Consider the following 15,878-nt stretch of genomic DNA (forward strand, 5'->3'; position numbering starts at 1 on the left):
AAAACACAGCTGAATCTCCTACCATGACTGCTTTTCCTTCTCCATCAAAAGGCTGCTTTAACTTTTAAATTATTTTTAGAACTTTTGCCTAAAAGCTGCTTCAATTTCTAATTATTATATAAATTGCCAGAGCACTATGAGGGTCAGGAAATCTTTAAGCTGCTCCAGCATAATAGCATCATCATAAAAAAAAAATCAGGTGAAACTGTGTGGCTTTAAATCAAAAGAGGAGAGAGATAAGGTATTAGGAAGGAATTCTTCACTGTGAGGATGGTGAGGAACTGGAAAACGTTGCCCAGAGAAGCTGTAGACAACCCAACCCTGGAAATGTTTGCCACCAGGTTGGATGGGACCCTGAGCAATCTGGTCTAGTGGGAGGTGTCCCTGCCTATGGCAGGAGCACTTGAATTAAATGATCCTTAAGGTCCCTTCCAAACCAAACCACTCCGTGGCTCAATGTGTGCAAAATTACAGTTTCCAACTGCACCTTTCTAACACAGATGGCTCTGATGTACCTGGCAAGGGCAGGAGGCAGCCCGAGGGCTGTTCCCACATGCAAGGCAGGAGAAGGCAGCCCCCCAGCTGGGTCAGCAGGCAGGGGGAACTCGGTGGTCTGTGTGGCCACAGCACACGTCTTGGGGACAGGAGATGCTTCATCCTCCGGCAAAGAGCTTGCTGCTTCTGGAGCAGGCACAGTTGTCTTCCTAGTTGATGTTAATTTCATAAGTAATTATAATGAGATAATGTACAGAGAAGAAATTTCTCACTTCATCAAAAATACAGAAGAGTAATGAACAACTCTTTCTAGCTGGTATTCTTGCATCTTTTGTAAGAAAAGTGAATAACAGACAAGGGCTCTTTAACCTCCTTCTGTAGGAGCCAAATACTCATGCCCTGGGAATCCCACCATGCTGAAAACAATTTTTGGAGGCATTTTTACAGCTGAAGCTCGAGTCCTTGTCTAACCACAAAACCAAACTATTTGGGTAGTTACTTAAAAGATAATAAACTTGAACAAGAGCACAATCAGTATACAAGAAACTACCTAGTGTCAGAAGATGACACTTCAGACACTGAGGCTACTCAGCTAATGGCATTTAAAAACTGAATTATCAAAGTGAAGATGAGGTGCACACTTGCCTATGACTTCCAAAAGGTTCTCAAACAGAAGTTCTATATAATAAAAGAAAGCAGGACAAGTATCTTTCACCACAAGAGAGCAGTATTTCTCCCCCATATTTTACTTCCTCTTGCTTGTCATCACACCAAAACAACCATAAAAACTCTGGTTTTAGTTTTAGTACACTCAGTCTGAGACCTCCTCTTCTCCTAGACTATAATTTCTGCAGAGAATGTTCCTGGCTGTCCACATATAAGTGCAACAAAAATCAGGACTAACACCTATTATTAGTTATTACTAAGTCTTTGTATTTATATCAGGAATAATTCCATTAAAAGAAAATATAAAAGTAGGCCTGCATGACTGTAAAAAGCATGTCTATAAAATACAATCTAAAGACCTGCTGGCATCGCATCTGTTTTATATAAGTTATACACTTTCTCTGGAAGTGCCAGATTCTGTGGTTTACATGGTCTAATGCTGCCAGGATTACTTCTTGAGATGACTTTTTGCAACTTTCTGGAAAGGTTGTAATTGCTCTTAAATATTTTACTGTTAAACTTACAGGAGGACATTGCATATATGAAATAGAGTAATAATACCCTATAACATACAGCAGTTGGTTATACAGACATAAAACTATTTAAGACTTTCAATAAAGAGCTAAAACTACAATAAAAAAAGCATTATGAAGTCTACCTTATAAGAATCAAGAAATCAAATCCAGATTATTGATACTTTTCACAGCAAGCTTTCTCCATCTTGGTGGTTAAGTAGCAGGTGGTATAATTTACAGAGCTTCAGCCAAGAAAAGATGGAGCCCATTTGGAAAATAAGGACATATGCCAGTCCTTGACAACAAATGCAAGGCTTCAGCAGCAAGAATGAGTCTATTCACCTTTGGATGGCCCAATTTTGCTTTACTAAAAGCCTGAATGGAACTCATTAATTGCTCCATGTAGATTTCCATTAAGCACCATTTTACTAGAAAACAGGTTTGAAGATCAGATTTGCTGTATTTCCCACTCAAAAGAACATTGTAAATGCAGCAGCATCTGCTCAGTAACAAAATATAAACATCAGCTATAGCTGCTACATTGATGACCACTCAGTTCAGGGGAGAATCCAGACTACACAGCTGCATCAAATAATTTGCTCTCCTTCCCACACCCAATGCTTAACCTTCCCTCTACTGCTCTGAGGAAGCTACTCCAATTCCTGCCCTTCTTGAGCAGAAAATTCTTACCACCTACTTCTGTATTTTTGGCTCTCATCCTGAACCACCATAAATATAGCTGCTTTTCAGATTTTGCATTTTAAAGCTGCTCTCTTCTTACATTAATGCTGCCAAATAACAAAATTCAGAGCCATAGGTCCTGAGAGAGATTAGATTTACATTTCCTTTGCCTGGACTCAGATGCAGAGCTAGGATTTAAAGACTCCTTGGTACTCAGAACACAGTAGCTACAGTGGTCCTTAAAGGTCATTTGCTTCCAACCCTCCTGCTGTGGGCAGGGACAGCTTTCACTAGACATTGCTCAGGGCTCCAGCCAACCTGGCCTTGAACACATCCATGGATGGGGCAGGTAAGTGTAATCATACTGAAGTTCTACTTCAGGTAGACATGAAAACAAATTACTCAAGTAGTACTTCTTTCACTGCCTTTTTCATCCCAGGTTTTCTGTTTAAAAAATAAAATCACCAGGAGTATTGTCATACATCTTCTGTGCGCATTTTTCATCTATTTCGATCCAAGAGAATTTGCTGCTGAAAACATCACAACCATGTCTTTACTGTATCGGCTCAAACCAAATGTCACCATGAATGCATCCACCTGCCCATCAGCCTCCATCCCATCTTGCCTAAGCTCATGTTAGCCCATGAACATACCTGCTTCTCCCAGACAATAAAAATGTCCTCAAAAGACACCAAAACAGAGTATTATTTTGATATCAGATTTCTCCTGGTCTCTCAGCTAGTTGAGAATACTGCTTTAAAGGTTTAAAACTGGTCAATTCCAAATCTTAGTATTAGTTTTTCAACTGCAGAAAGGTGTAAGGCAATAGTGTATTCTTGTATACTTTATTCAAGCATGAATGTCTGTCTAGGGCCTGGCAAGACCAGGCACTGTTCTTTTAATTCTCATTTTTACAGGAACAGCTTTGTTTCATGTTATGACTTTGCGCTTGCTACATGGAACATCAAAACTCCTGCACAATGTAAAATAAATAATGAGAAAATGTTACCTTCAGTAACAGTAACAATCAATTACCCTCCAAAATACTGTTGATCTCTTCTGTCTAAAATTACTGTTGCTGTCTACTCATAGATAGCCTCCAAATCACCAGCAATTTGCCAAGGGAAGTGCCAGTAAAACTGTCCAGGGTCAGTGACAGGAAATTTGCCAGATAATCTCCTAGTTTTCTGTGATTGCATCACAGCAGAAGACTATACCACAAATTAAATAACCCACATTTTAGAAAATTACTTTTATATTTCTAAATCCACATTCACTTTTGACTTGTTGAAACCACTGAAAAGTTAATCCAAGTTATATGGTGGACAGCATACACACACTGTGTATTGCATCTTGTTTTAATTAGTATCCACAAGACTGTTCATGAATTTCCTCATTTTTATCTAATTTTTCTCCTTCCCTCCCTATGATTTCCAGGAAAATCCCTAGTCACAGAAGCTTAATGAAGTTTATTTTAAGTGAATGACAAACAACCCTCTCTCCTCCAAGACAGACAAATCCAGGCTAGAAGAGGATAGATTGTTAACTGAATCAAAACCCCTGTGAATGATTTACCTTGCAGGAGCTGGTGCAGCAATATGTTCAGAAAGTCTGAGAGAGGGGACACTGCCAGGGCAGGAATCTGCTATCGGCAAAAGAGCAGCTGCAGGTTCTGGTCTAGCATTGTTTTCACTCCATTCACAATTTAAAAAAAAACCCAAGTGAAGACACACAGAGAAAGAGATTTTTAATCCACATTAAAATAGTATGCAGAACAGGAAACAGTGTGCATGAAAGTGTTAGTAAACTGAGAAGAAAAAAAGAAGCCAAACACCAAAAAACCTCCAAAAAGACTGTGAAACTGATAGTAAAATACAATTAAGAGGTTAAAATGATGCAAAACACCCTTAAGAAGTATCACATTTTCAGTGAAGGCTGAGAGTGTCCTGCTGCTTTAAACCTCAGAAAGCCAAGTAGTATTGGACATTTACAAAGATGGAATACATTAATTTAGGATTATATTATGTGATAGAAAACAACTTTAGAAAATACTGAAAGTGACACAAGTGCTAGTGGGATTCACACCAAAGATATGCTTCTTAATATATGCTTTCTATATGCCTTTTTGCTACAACTTTTTGGTGGGGTTAGTTTTGTGAACATTATGCTATATATTTCTCACTATTTTTCATATCCTTTCTGTGATTCAGTTGTTATAGGAAAAAAAAATATCTAGAAAATGTTGTCTTAAAGTGCTCTACTTGAAGAAAAGCACCTGCCAGACTGTAATACACACAAAAAAAGGAAACTACAAGGTAGAGAGCAATCACAACAATAAGTTTTGAGCAGACTAAATTAGCTACAGGGGCAGGCATTTCTGCCTTTTTTTTTTCCTTATGCTAGCATGCAGAATTAATTGTCTTATTAAAGTAGGGAACCTTAAGTTCTGAAAATTATTGAACAGATTTAAGAATGACCAGGGAGCAGACCTCAAAAGTGGTAAAGTTGTGGATGGAAATTCTGGTGCAGATGGTATCGCCAAAGTCGAGGTAGCTATGTTTTTTTTATTCAAATTAATACAGGTATCCTGTATTAATCAGGTAGATCTGCAGGTATGCTTTACATATATTTATGACATGAGGGAGAAAAAAGTAAATACATGATTTTATGACAGATTGTTTCAAGACTGACTAAGAGTAGGACAAGTATTTTCCAGTCACTCTGGATTAACTAAACTACAAATCTGGAAAATCCTTATCCAGAACAATGAATTGACTCCACAATTTAAGGCTATAACTAAATCCAAAGCTGGCTGCTCAAAAGAAGATGGTTAAAAGTGAACATCTAAAAAATCACCTTAGAAATAGGGTACTGCAGAAATAGAAATAATCTAAAACACAAACTTTATACAAAGGCTAGATATTGCCTTTCTGAGTTTTAAGTAACGGGTTTAAAAGCTGCAATCTACACATTTCAGAGAGGGCTTTCTATTTCTATAATCTGTCTTTCCAGCTCTGAAAAATGCCTAGTGGGTTATATTTTAAAAATAAACAATAGTAAAAACCACACAGAACATCTGTCTTGGACAATGCCTGCATGAAAAGCAGAATATTATTAAATTGGGATATTTTACTGAAGATCGCTGATGAAAGAAGTGTCTATTTCATTGTCACAATGATATTTCTAGGAGATCTCTACAACTTAAGCTTATTCATTTATATAAAAAACCACTCATGTTTTCAAAGCTCAGATGTATGCTGGGAATCAGACATGAGACAGGGCATGTTTGTCAGATACAAATGAGTCACTGGTCCATTTTTGGGAACAGTAACAAAAAGTCCAAAATTTAATACCACTAAGTTCTGTGCAATGGGGATATTGGATGAAGAGATGATATCTTTCAAGCAGTAAATATTAGTTTCACACATTCATAAAACGCTTTTGGAACGAGTGGTGTTTTTGCAATGAATTTATAGAAAACAAATAATTTGGCTGTCTCTCAAACTACTTCCATATCCTTGAAAGATAGACTCTGACTATGTTTACTTAGAACAGAGGCTTCTATTATTTTGATTATTTATAGAGTGTTTATTCTTCTTTTTCTCACTACAGCAACTCACCCTTCTAAAGGATAAGAGCTGGTAAGCTAGATAAACATAATGGTAAGTTTGGTAACAACATAAAAATATTCTCATTACCTAGGGACATCTCCAGAACATAAAAATACCTGAGGGTCAAACCATTTTGCCCTTAAAAAGAAACCTTTACAGAGAATCTAAGTGATAACCTTTCTAACCTTCCCAGTTTTCATTGCATTGATGGTCTCTGAAATGCTCACATTTTGTTCTGTACATTAAAAAATTAAATAATCCCAGCAGAACAATTTAAATACACTACTTCACATTCCCACTTCAATATGAAGTACTCTATAAAATTATTATATTGTGGTGTATGTGCACCCAGTAACACACTTGAGTTTAGTAACACAGTACTCACTGCCAAGTTATGTGTTGGGAGGAGCATGGAAATTAAACTGATGGGCATTTCTCACCAAAACACTGTTCAGTGAAATTACTGAAGTAAATATTTTCCCCCACTGTCTCTAAGAAGTTAACCCAAAAAGTGTGCAAGAGGTGATATTCCTTGGGCTACCATTACCAGAGCAAATCTGTGCAGTGTTAGGCATTCACATTGGTGACTGTTAGTGTTAGATAACTTATCTATTACCTGAAGTCTCCATTTTCTGTTTGTCTTTTCCTAAAGATAAAATGACAAATAGTATAAGCTACTGCTGTACTGTATAGCAGCATAAGCCATCTGAAAAGAAAACTCAAAATGGATCCAAAGGTCCTCTCAAATTCCAACATTGTGCAAGGAAAAAAAATACCCTGCCAAATCTTCTGCAGAAGCATCTGTTCACAGGACTAATTCCATCAGAGGAGTGTGTAGGTCAGCTGCAGAAACCCAAACCAGTTGCAATGGTTCTCATTGAGCAGTTGTGTGAAACTGGGCTTTTACACGTGCTTCACAATCACCTTTGTTTGAAGTTTCAAATGTTAGCTGGTTCAACAAGTGCTGCAAAAGCTGAAAGCCTGCCTTACTTCATATAATTCTTACTCCCGAAAGGGTCAATCATTTTATTGATTCCTGCAAATCTCGTGTCAGTTTCAACAACACAAACACATACCCCATTTTTAAGATGATCAGGAAGTAAAATACTGGGATAGTTTTAAACAATCCAGACTGTTTCTACTATGCAGCTGGGATTAAATTGTTCCTTTTCCTATAGGCTGTGAAGGTGCAATGAAATGTTAGCCCCATGCATGAGAAGAATATTCAAGGAGTCTGAGAGACTCAAAAGAAAAACAGACAGAGCTAAGATAAAAGCAACTTTTATTAAAATACTCTCCAAACTTCAAAATGCATAAATTAATGGATGTGTAGCTACTATAATACATTATTTTACAGGAGAACAACAGGGCTGTGAAGCTTTCATAAACACAAGAAAGCCTATAAGCTTCACTCTGTAAATAAATAAATACTACTGCCTAACCTTGCCCCTGCTAGAAGATGTGTTGAGGCTCTTGCACAGCAACATTCTGCTCAATTATTGTTTTTTAAGTTTTCCAAAATATGAACATATTACTAGTCTAAACCACAGAATCTTTATATTGAGCTTTCACTTCAATTCAAAATATTGGGACTTTTTTTTTTAATTTTTCTTTGCTGTATTTGTCTTTTTGCTGTACTTCATAAAACTTTTACAACCACTCTAAAATTGACCTGCTGAAAATCTAGTGAAATCCAAGGCAGTTTTCCTGGTAGGTATGATAATTTGAAATAAGTGCATACAATCTCCTCTTCATCTTCTTCCCCCAGTCCCAGAATCAAGGTAACACAATTTCTTATTTATTTGTTCAAAATGTCCTGCTTTCTAACAGCCTACAGTAACTCAAACTCAGCAATGCAAATGACTTCTTTCAGGCAGAAGAAAGAACTGAAACAGCCATCTCCTCCCCCACACTGGGAGATTCAGCCACCCAAGTTGTTAAGTTTTAAATATGTATTTTTTGTCAACTAATGATTAGCACAAAAACATCTCATCCCATTTTTACACATCAGTAGGAAAGTGTTAGAAAAGTATAGAAAAGGCTAGAATTTCTCTCGCAGAAAGGCTACCGAAATATGTTTTCTTTTTTCATTTTTTTCTTTTTCTTTTTTTTTTTTTTTTTTGCAAAGCAGATGGAAAAGAAGAAAGGAAGGAAGTGTTTGTATTTTGCTTTTGCAACTTGGGTAAAATCACTGGACATTAAGAACACGTGCTGAGACTTCATGGTGCCAGTCACGTAATTTTGTATATTTGGGGCTAAGGACGTGGATGGGAACCTTTTCCCTGTGGAAAGAAGTGATAGAAGAAAAATAAGAAAGAAAGGTTGTATTAAGCAGTTTCACAAGTGAGCATGCAAACTTCATGCACTATTTCTATCGCATTGTCTTCTTCTCTGTCAAAAAGCTGGATCCAGTGTTAGTCAAAGCCAGTAAAGAAAGTCTCACTGACTTCAAGAACCATTAGATTTAGCCACTGATTGTGCTCATTTTGAACACTGCTTATCCCAAAGCAAGGAGACAGCTGACCCTCACTTGCAGCCAGAACAGCAATACTTCCCACCTGCCTTGCAATCAGATCCACACTCACAAATCAAAAATGCCTGATGAGACTTGCAAAAGGAAAACACAAGCTGACTTCGTACAGACAACCAAAACAGTTCAAGTTGACAGAAAATCACTACACAAATTCCTGCACAAACATTACTACTGGACTACACCAACAGCTTTTAAATGTGTTTGGAGAAAAAGATCTTGATTTTGACATGCTGAAGTAAAAGGCAAAAAGGGAAGGAACATTTTTTAAACACCCAGATGTCACACAAGTGCACCAAACTGTTAAAACTAAACAAGTCAAGAATTAAAACATGCAAAGTATTAAAGTAATAAAAATGTAAAACATCAACTCACTTAGTCTTCTTCCCAGCTTCATTTTCTGGTTCTTTCACTGAAGGAAAAAAAAAAATTTATTTTCTAGGGCACTAAAGACACTGTACCACAACATTGAGATTCTCTGATGTGCCAATGCACTCACTACAACAGGAAATTATAACAAGGCTTGTCAGGATTCTTTGATTCTAAATCTGCCCCAAGGAACATGAGTTATGTCCATTAACTTCAAGAGCCCCTTTGCTAGTAGCACTGCTGAAAAGTGGCTCTGCTGGTCTCTGCCCTTCCCCTTGGCCCACTCTCCATGCTGGCATGGAGAAAGGTGATTTGGGAAGGTGAAGATGAATGGAAGTTAAGAGGTACTTCTTTTGGATGAATATCCAGTAGGTTTATATCAGGTGATAATCCAAGCATCAATTTGCAGCCAGGCTATTTCCCACCAAAGTTCTAGCAGTCTGCACAAGGGCAGTAATTTTCTTAAAGCATTTGTCAACATGATAAATTCATCTGTACTGGAAACATTTTACTTGGTGTTCCAAGTCCCATTCTCCACCCTTACAAGGACTGATGAAGGGAATTGAACACAGGACCACAAAACAATCAGGTCCAAAGTCAGAATATTTATTACACACAGACAATAACCTTTATTTTGGGGAATGTTACCTCTGGCTTCTAGAAATTGCTGATTTAATCAAATCTCCCCCTGGAGAGGAGATCAAATTTCTTCAATGCCTTCTTTATTGCAGCTCTAGCTGAGAGGAGCTGAAGAATGAGAGCTCAAAGCCCCTGATAGCACTTCTAGTGGGCTTCACACAAAATTACAAATTTCAGCCAGTGACTAATGACTGACAGCATAACACAAAATTGAAATTTTAGCATAAAATTATATGACTGGGAATGATCTTCACCACATCACCTGTTCCACTCCACCAATATACGTAATCACACCATAGCATAAGCAGAAGGTAGAAACATAATCCAGGAATAAACAGTGAACTATGGATTTATGTTCATGGTTGGTCACATCAATGCATAATGCATACTTTTGTATGGCTGACAAAGACTTTCCATATGCCAGAAAACACCTAATTTTTCTGAAGCATTAAATCTGATCAGGAATGTCACCATTTTGGTGATACAGGGGGAAAAGACAACAAATGTGTACCTTTCAATATCTTTGGGAGTAGAAATGGAGATTTTAGGATTTATCTAGAACATTTTAACTCAGCTCAATCAGGAATAACATCCAGCAATGTATATATCCCAAACTACTTAGTAGCAGCAGGGTTTTACAGTAATATTTCCCTTTATCTTCCCTGACCCCCAGCTTTAAAAACACAGTCTGTGTTTTTAAATCTGGGGAATTGCCCGTTATCCCACCTGCACCGAGGTACTCACTGTGATCCGTGCCAGTGATTTGGGCGAGGATGCGGAAGGAGCGGGACTGGGTGGTGCCTGTGCGGGGGTGCCAGTCCTCGGTGTCCTCGATCAGCCGCTTCTTGCTGGCGTCGCTGTGGGTGGGCGTGTGGTAGAACTCCGTGTAGGTGTCCACGATGTGCTTCCGCGGGGGGCTGCGCCAGGGACAGACACAGCAGTGAGCGCAAGGCTTCGGGCAGCGCCTTGCCCCGGCTATAAAGGCACGGGTGCAACCGCGATTTTTCACAGCATCTAAAGGCAGCAGTTGAGGCCCAGCTAAACACAGATACAGTTTTCTAAACCAAACATGCCTTTTGTAATTACTCTAGCCCCACTGAAATATTTCTCCTTGGTTCACTGGTGGAACATTTGAAACAGTAAAAGGCAATCTACAGACGTCTACACGTTTAGACTTTTACCGTTTAGGTGGGTTTTTCCTTGGAGGCGACAGAGTAAGACAGGAAGAGAAAGTTTTCCCAGCATAAACAGGAAAAAGGAGAAAAAGAAAAGAAGAAATAGTCAGCTGAAATGAAACAGAACTGTTGCTAATTATTTTACTGAATTAGTTTTGCAAGAAAGGGCACTAAAATCCAAATAATAGCCATATTCTTATTCTACCACTAAAACCACTGCAAAGAACTCACATACTTTTAATTAAACTCATGGTGATTTCCCTATAGGGATGAGAGGGAAATTTGTTTTGTTAAAGCAAGGCAGTCCACCTTGGTCAGATCAGGTGTCCCTTGACAAATTCTCCTTTTACCTCCTGAAGAGCACAGCAAAGATGTGTGCATATGCAAGGGCCACCCGTACACACCAAGTGGTTTGCACTTGGCAAAGCCTAGATCAGAACCAGGCCACCTGAAAGCACAGATGGCCACGTTCTGAGGCATAAGGAGGAGGTGCCCTCTTTGAAGGAAAAGAAGTGGGGATGATTGCTCCATCTGGAAACTTTCCCTACAGTAACCTAGAGACTACTACCAATCCTTGCACTAGCAAGACTTTCAAGAGTACAGGATCTAAAAACTTTAAGTAAGTGATGTAAAGAAAATGTCAATTTGGGAAATTTGGAAAAAGGAAACAGAAGACTCAAACTATTTAAAAAATTACTCCTAAATTCTACATTTGTTATTCCAAAACATTAATCTGTAAGACTCACTAAATGAACATTTATTTTTACACAATTCACAGGAAGAAAACTGTGAAAAACTAGCTCCCAGGACATAAAATTTCTAGTAAGTATTAAAAATCAAAACCCAACAAAACTTTAGAAGTCATTTTATTTTTGACACTACCTCCTCACTGTATTTTTATGGTTCAAAGTATTTCTGGGGAAGAAAGGTGGAAAATGAGTGAGAAATTATGTTAACTGTTAAGAATCAGGCCCATTAAATGGAACGCATTAGTAAAAACTTAAGCTTAAAAAATATTTAATACTTGAAAGAGTGTAAAAAGTACAGAATTATATCAAAAGAGTAAATTTATTGACACACAGTATTAGTGAAGAGCATGTATCACATATCAAAGTCAATAACAGAGAAAGAGATATAGAAACAAAGGCAGTGGAAATTTCAGGATGGAGAACAGAAAAATGGAATAAAGCATCTTAAACAGTTAATAGCAAAAATGAAATGTGAAAGTTGAAGCAGTAATTAAAGGTATGGAAATATACAAAAACAATTATTTACATGCAGTTTACTTCATTCTAGCAAGTATCCCAGTGAAATAAACAGTTTTTCACATTTGCTATATACCCAAGTGGTATAAAGAAAAAAATCCTGCTGACTTCTCCTGTCCTAACGGTCTTTTTAAGGCTTAAGAGTCTACTAGTTATGACTCTCTGAGGCAACAAGGTGGTGCCAGAGACAAAGGAAAACTCAGTGAGAAGGCTCTCTCTTGACTCAGCCTTGAAGCAAGGGGAGAAGAGAGAAGCCAATAAAACCTCAATCGTTAACCATCCTAATATGCATAAATCAGAATATATAGATGTTTTCTTTTCCTGTATCAATTCAGAAACCAGCCCTTCATTCCACAGTTCTCAAAGGAGTTGTATCTTATACTGTATTTCACCATTTACTAGTTGTAATACCAACACCAATGAACCACAGTCACACCAAGAATTTATCAGTACACACAAACACCACACAAATATTTTGTAGAATAAATATGAGCTGCAAAATGTAGCACAGTGAAAAGCAAAGTCACATCATGTCCAATGCACATAAAATAATGTATTACACTAAGAAAAGCTGAAGCTGTTTTGCAAAATTTAAATATGTAGCTCTGTAAGAGCTGTAATTTTGCAAAATCAGAATACATGCTGGTTATTCCAATAGTAAAAAATAACCATCATTCAAATCCAGTGCTGTTGATACTAACTTTGTCACTGCTGCTATCTGCAAGGGAAAAAAAAAGTATTTGATGTGTTAATTAATTCTTTGCTTCTTAAAATAGTACAGGAGTTTCCAAATCCAAGCTCTGGTACAGCCCTATATCACATAAGTCAAACATACAAACATCAAGAGAACCTATAAGAGAAAATTTTAGCCCAGCTGAACTTAAACTGAGTGAAGTCTACAGACATCTTACCTGTTTTAAGCAGCAGGCACATCTCCTTGCAAGAGCTGGCAAAAAGGTCTTGAGAAAAGTGCAACTGCACATAGGCTAGCAAAGGCAAATTGTCTGCTTTCTAAGGCAGAACTAAACAAGGGAAATTAAACTTCCTTTTCCATCCTGAAGTCAAATAGTTTATATCCTGAATGCTTTTGAGGGAAGCCAAGAGGAAGGGAGGAAATTGTGAGTATAACAAGGTGCATGTCTAAAGAACTGCACTTGCTAAGCAGTGCCATCTATGAACAAGGTAGAAGTTGTTTTTTTGCATGTTTTGAGAAAATGAATCATACAGGCCACAGAAGCAAAATGGAATTCATTTCAGACTGATCAATTATTGCAATGTTTGTGATATTTGATAGATGTTATGGATACCATTTTCAATTGGGAGATATCCAAGCATCATTGTAGAAACTTAACTTTTCTAGGTAAAATAAAGCTGTGTAGCAGCAGACCGATATAACCACCTTAGTGTGTTTGTCTGTTTTCTTCTGTTTTGTTTTTGCTTTAGGACTGCAGGACATTTAGGCAGCCCAAACACAATATTGTAAGAAAGACTGTAAAGTAAAGTAGGTTTTTAAAACTCTGAAATGTTTTCAAACTTTTCTAAACTAGATCTGCAAGGCTGACAGTGAGACAGGGATTTCTTCACCTCTCAGCTGTGATTATTCATCCTCTTTGATGGTATTATTCATCCTCTAAGTAAGGTAGGGCACATAGCTGTGCTCACCCAGTCATACTATCTTGATTGCAAAGTGCTTACTCTGTGCCTGCAGCACTTCCTTCCCGGAGACTTAATTTTGTTGCTATTGTTCCTCTTTTTCAGTACTAATTGCTGCTTTTGAATACCCCTTACACAGTTATTTGCTAAAGCAGTATTCCTGGAAAGATAAGAGAGAGTTTGCCAAAGTGTATTCAACAACTGCACCAGCAGTGAGCAAGTCCTTGGGGTCTCTCAGTTTCAACCCACTTTTTGCAGAGTGGATTCCTGCCATCATCTGTTTAAGAAAGGGCTGGAAGTTGCCATGGCTACAGTGCAATATAAAATGCATACGGGCTGCATTATGAGTCCACACATGGAAAATATTCATACTACAACATAAAGGGAATAAGTACCTAAAGAAGTAGTTTTTTTACTCCATGAGAAACTCAACTGAAACTGCAATTTATTCAGTATTTTAGTTGGCATGGATATTTACCTTTCTGTAGGGTTTTTCATATATTTTCTATACTGAGTAGCAGAGAAGAGAGGCACAAGGTCTATTCTTCCAGTCCCTTTCTTTTGTGGGATGGGAAATAGTAACCAGAGCTTTTTAGCTTTTAAGCCCAGGTTTCAAATTCTTAAACCTGAAGAGAAACCTACCATTCCCCTCCTGCCCTTTTTATTATTTAATTCAACTGCTGATCCCAGAGGCCAACTGGCATGGGACTGTTCATGCCCAGCCTTCTCTTCCCCCAGCACAGCAGGCTCTGGGAACCAGTCCCTGCAGTGGCGCTACAACTCCCAAACTCTGCCCAGGAATTTCTGGGAGAGTCCAAGGAATCCCCAGGCAAAATCCTGCTGCAGGTCTGAGTTCCCATGACTGCTGCTGGGCTCAATTTAGTTTACTAATCTATTGTTTACTAGTCTAGATGCTACACTAGATAAAGTCTTTTATGTTTCCTACAACCCCTTAAATGTTCAAACTCTGATGCCCACTTCAACATAAACAATTACTTGAATAAGGAAATTACTCACATTTTAAATCTGCATTGTTTGTTTAGGGTGAAGGTAAAATTTAAAGTTGAGGTATTTATATTACATCATTGCAAAAAATCCGCTTAACTCCATCAGCTTCCTAGAAAACATCTTAAAGCTTCTCCTGTTTTGTGCAAGAAATAATGAGACATCTGTCCCTTTGCCTCTCTTCTGGGGCCTTTTTCCACTGCTTTTGCCAGGGTAATGGTTGTTCTTCCAGTGTCTCATTTCCAGCCATCACAGCACCCACTGACCCTTCTTGACAGACTGCTCTGCATTTTTGAGTGCCTGCTGCTTTCAGTCACTGTATTGGGTGTCAAAATACACAGTGAGATTGGACGTTGAAATTAATACCAGGCTTGTTGTAAGGTCCAGAATGTGGTGATAGAACACGTCATGTAAAGCATTCCATGGTCCTTGTTCAATTTAGCTGTAACACTCTATAAACTGATGTGTCACCATCACCAAAAGTCTACCTGGGGCCCTTCAAAGCATCACTTTTAAAATAAATTTTTGAGAGGTCAACTTCTGAGGAGTTGATCTTCCAAGCCGTGTTTTCCTCAGCCCTCAAACAAGCCTGGCTTTTTTCCTGTGAGGAAAGACCCTCACAGCAAAAACAAAATCCCACCTACCCATTTTGCTGTTTACTCTCCCCCTGGTTCTCTCTGCCTCCTCGTTGCGGCCCCTCAGCTGCGTCCTGGGCGCCGTCGGCGGCCGAGGCGCTCGGGGCGGCACCGTGCTGCCGTGGGACAGGAACTGCAGGTTTAGGAGCGCCCAGCACAGGCGGCCACGGCTCAGCGTTAGGCTTGGCGTTAGCATGCACTCCAGGCATGGCACACGAGGATGCGGCCGACGCCTGCGCCGGCGTGAAGGCGGAGGACGGTGACGGGATGGAGGTGACCTTGGAGGAGATTACAGCCCCAAACGGCCTCGGTGTCTTATTGAAAGCCACGCTGGCTGTGGCAGTGACTTTGGGTGCAACAGCAGAGGCAATGGGCACAGGCTTAACTACTTCGGTAGTTTCTGCCTATGTGGGATGAAAAACAAAACAGAAACACACAAAACCACGCCAAACACATGCACATTCCTCAGCAGGGGTTTTAGCTGTTCTCGGGGGAGATGATCCACCCAGCGTGAAGCACAGAAGCAAGCTTTACCAAGAGTGCAGCCATGAAATGTATGGGAAAACAACCTGAGCCGTGCATCTCAGGAGAGGGAATGATCCCAACATGCACAATCAATATGAAATTCCACAATGCTAG

At 38.8% G+C, this 15,878-nt stretch overlaps 1 protein-coding gene across 4 annotated transcripts in view; it reads right to left on the minus strand.

Annotated features, from left to right (window-relative positions):
* Positions 1-15,878, minus strand: part of PDLIM5 (PDZ and LIM domain 5) — a 137,278-nt gene that overhangs the window by 38,214 nt on the left and 83,186 nt on the right. For 3 of the 4 annotated variants that reach the window (XM_085579069.1, XM_077782963.2, XM_077782964.2), the window contains exons 5-8: positions 15,249-15,643; positions 10,688-10,705; positions 10,251-10,423; positions 8,874-8,910 (exon numbers count right to left, since the gene is read on the minus strand). In XM_085579069.1, coding sequence (XP_085435195.1) covers positions 8,874-8,910; positions 10,251-10,423; positions 10,688-10,705; positions 15,249-15,643 — 623 coding nt within the window. Of the gene's footprint in view, positions 1-515; positions 705-3,932; positions 4,050-6,584; positions 6,615-8,873; positions 8,911-10,250; positions 10,424-10,687; positions 10,706-15,248; positions 15,644-15,878 lie in introns of all 4 variants that reach the window. The other variant, XM_085579070.1, reaches the window with a different exon arrangement.

Source organism: Lonchura striata, chromosome 4 (genome assembly GCF_050655825.1).
Source record: "Lonchura striata isolate lonStrDom1 chromosome 4, ASM5065582v1, whole genome shotgun sequence".
In the NCBI taxonomy this organism is placed as follows: Eukaryota; Metazoa; Chordata; class Aves; order Passeriformes; family Estrildidae; genus Lonchura; species Lonchura striata.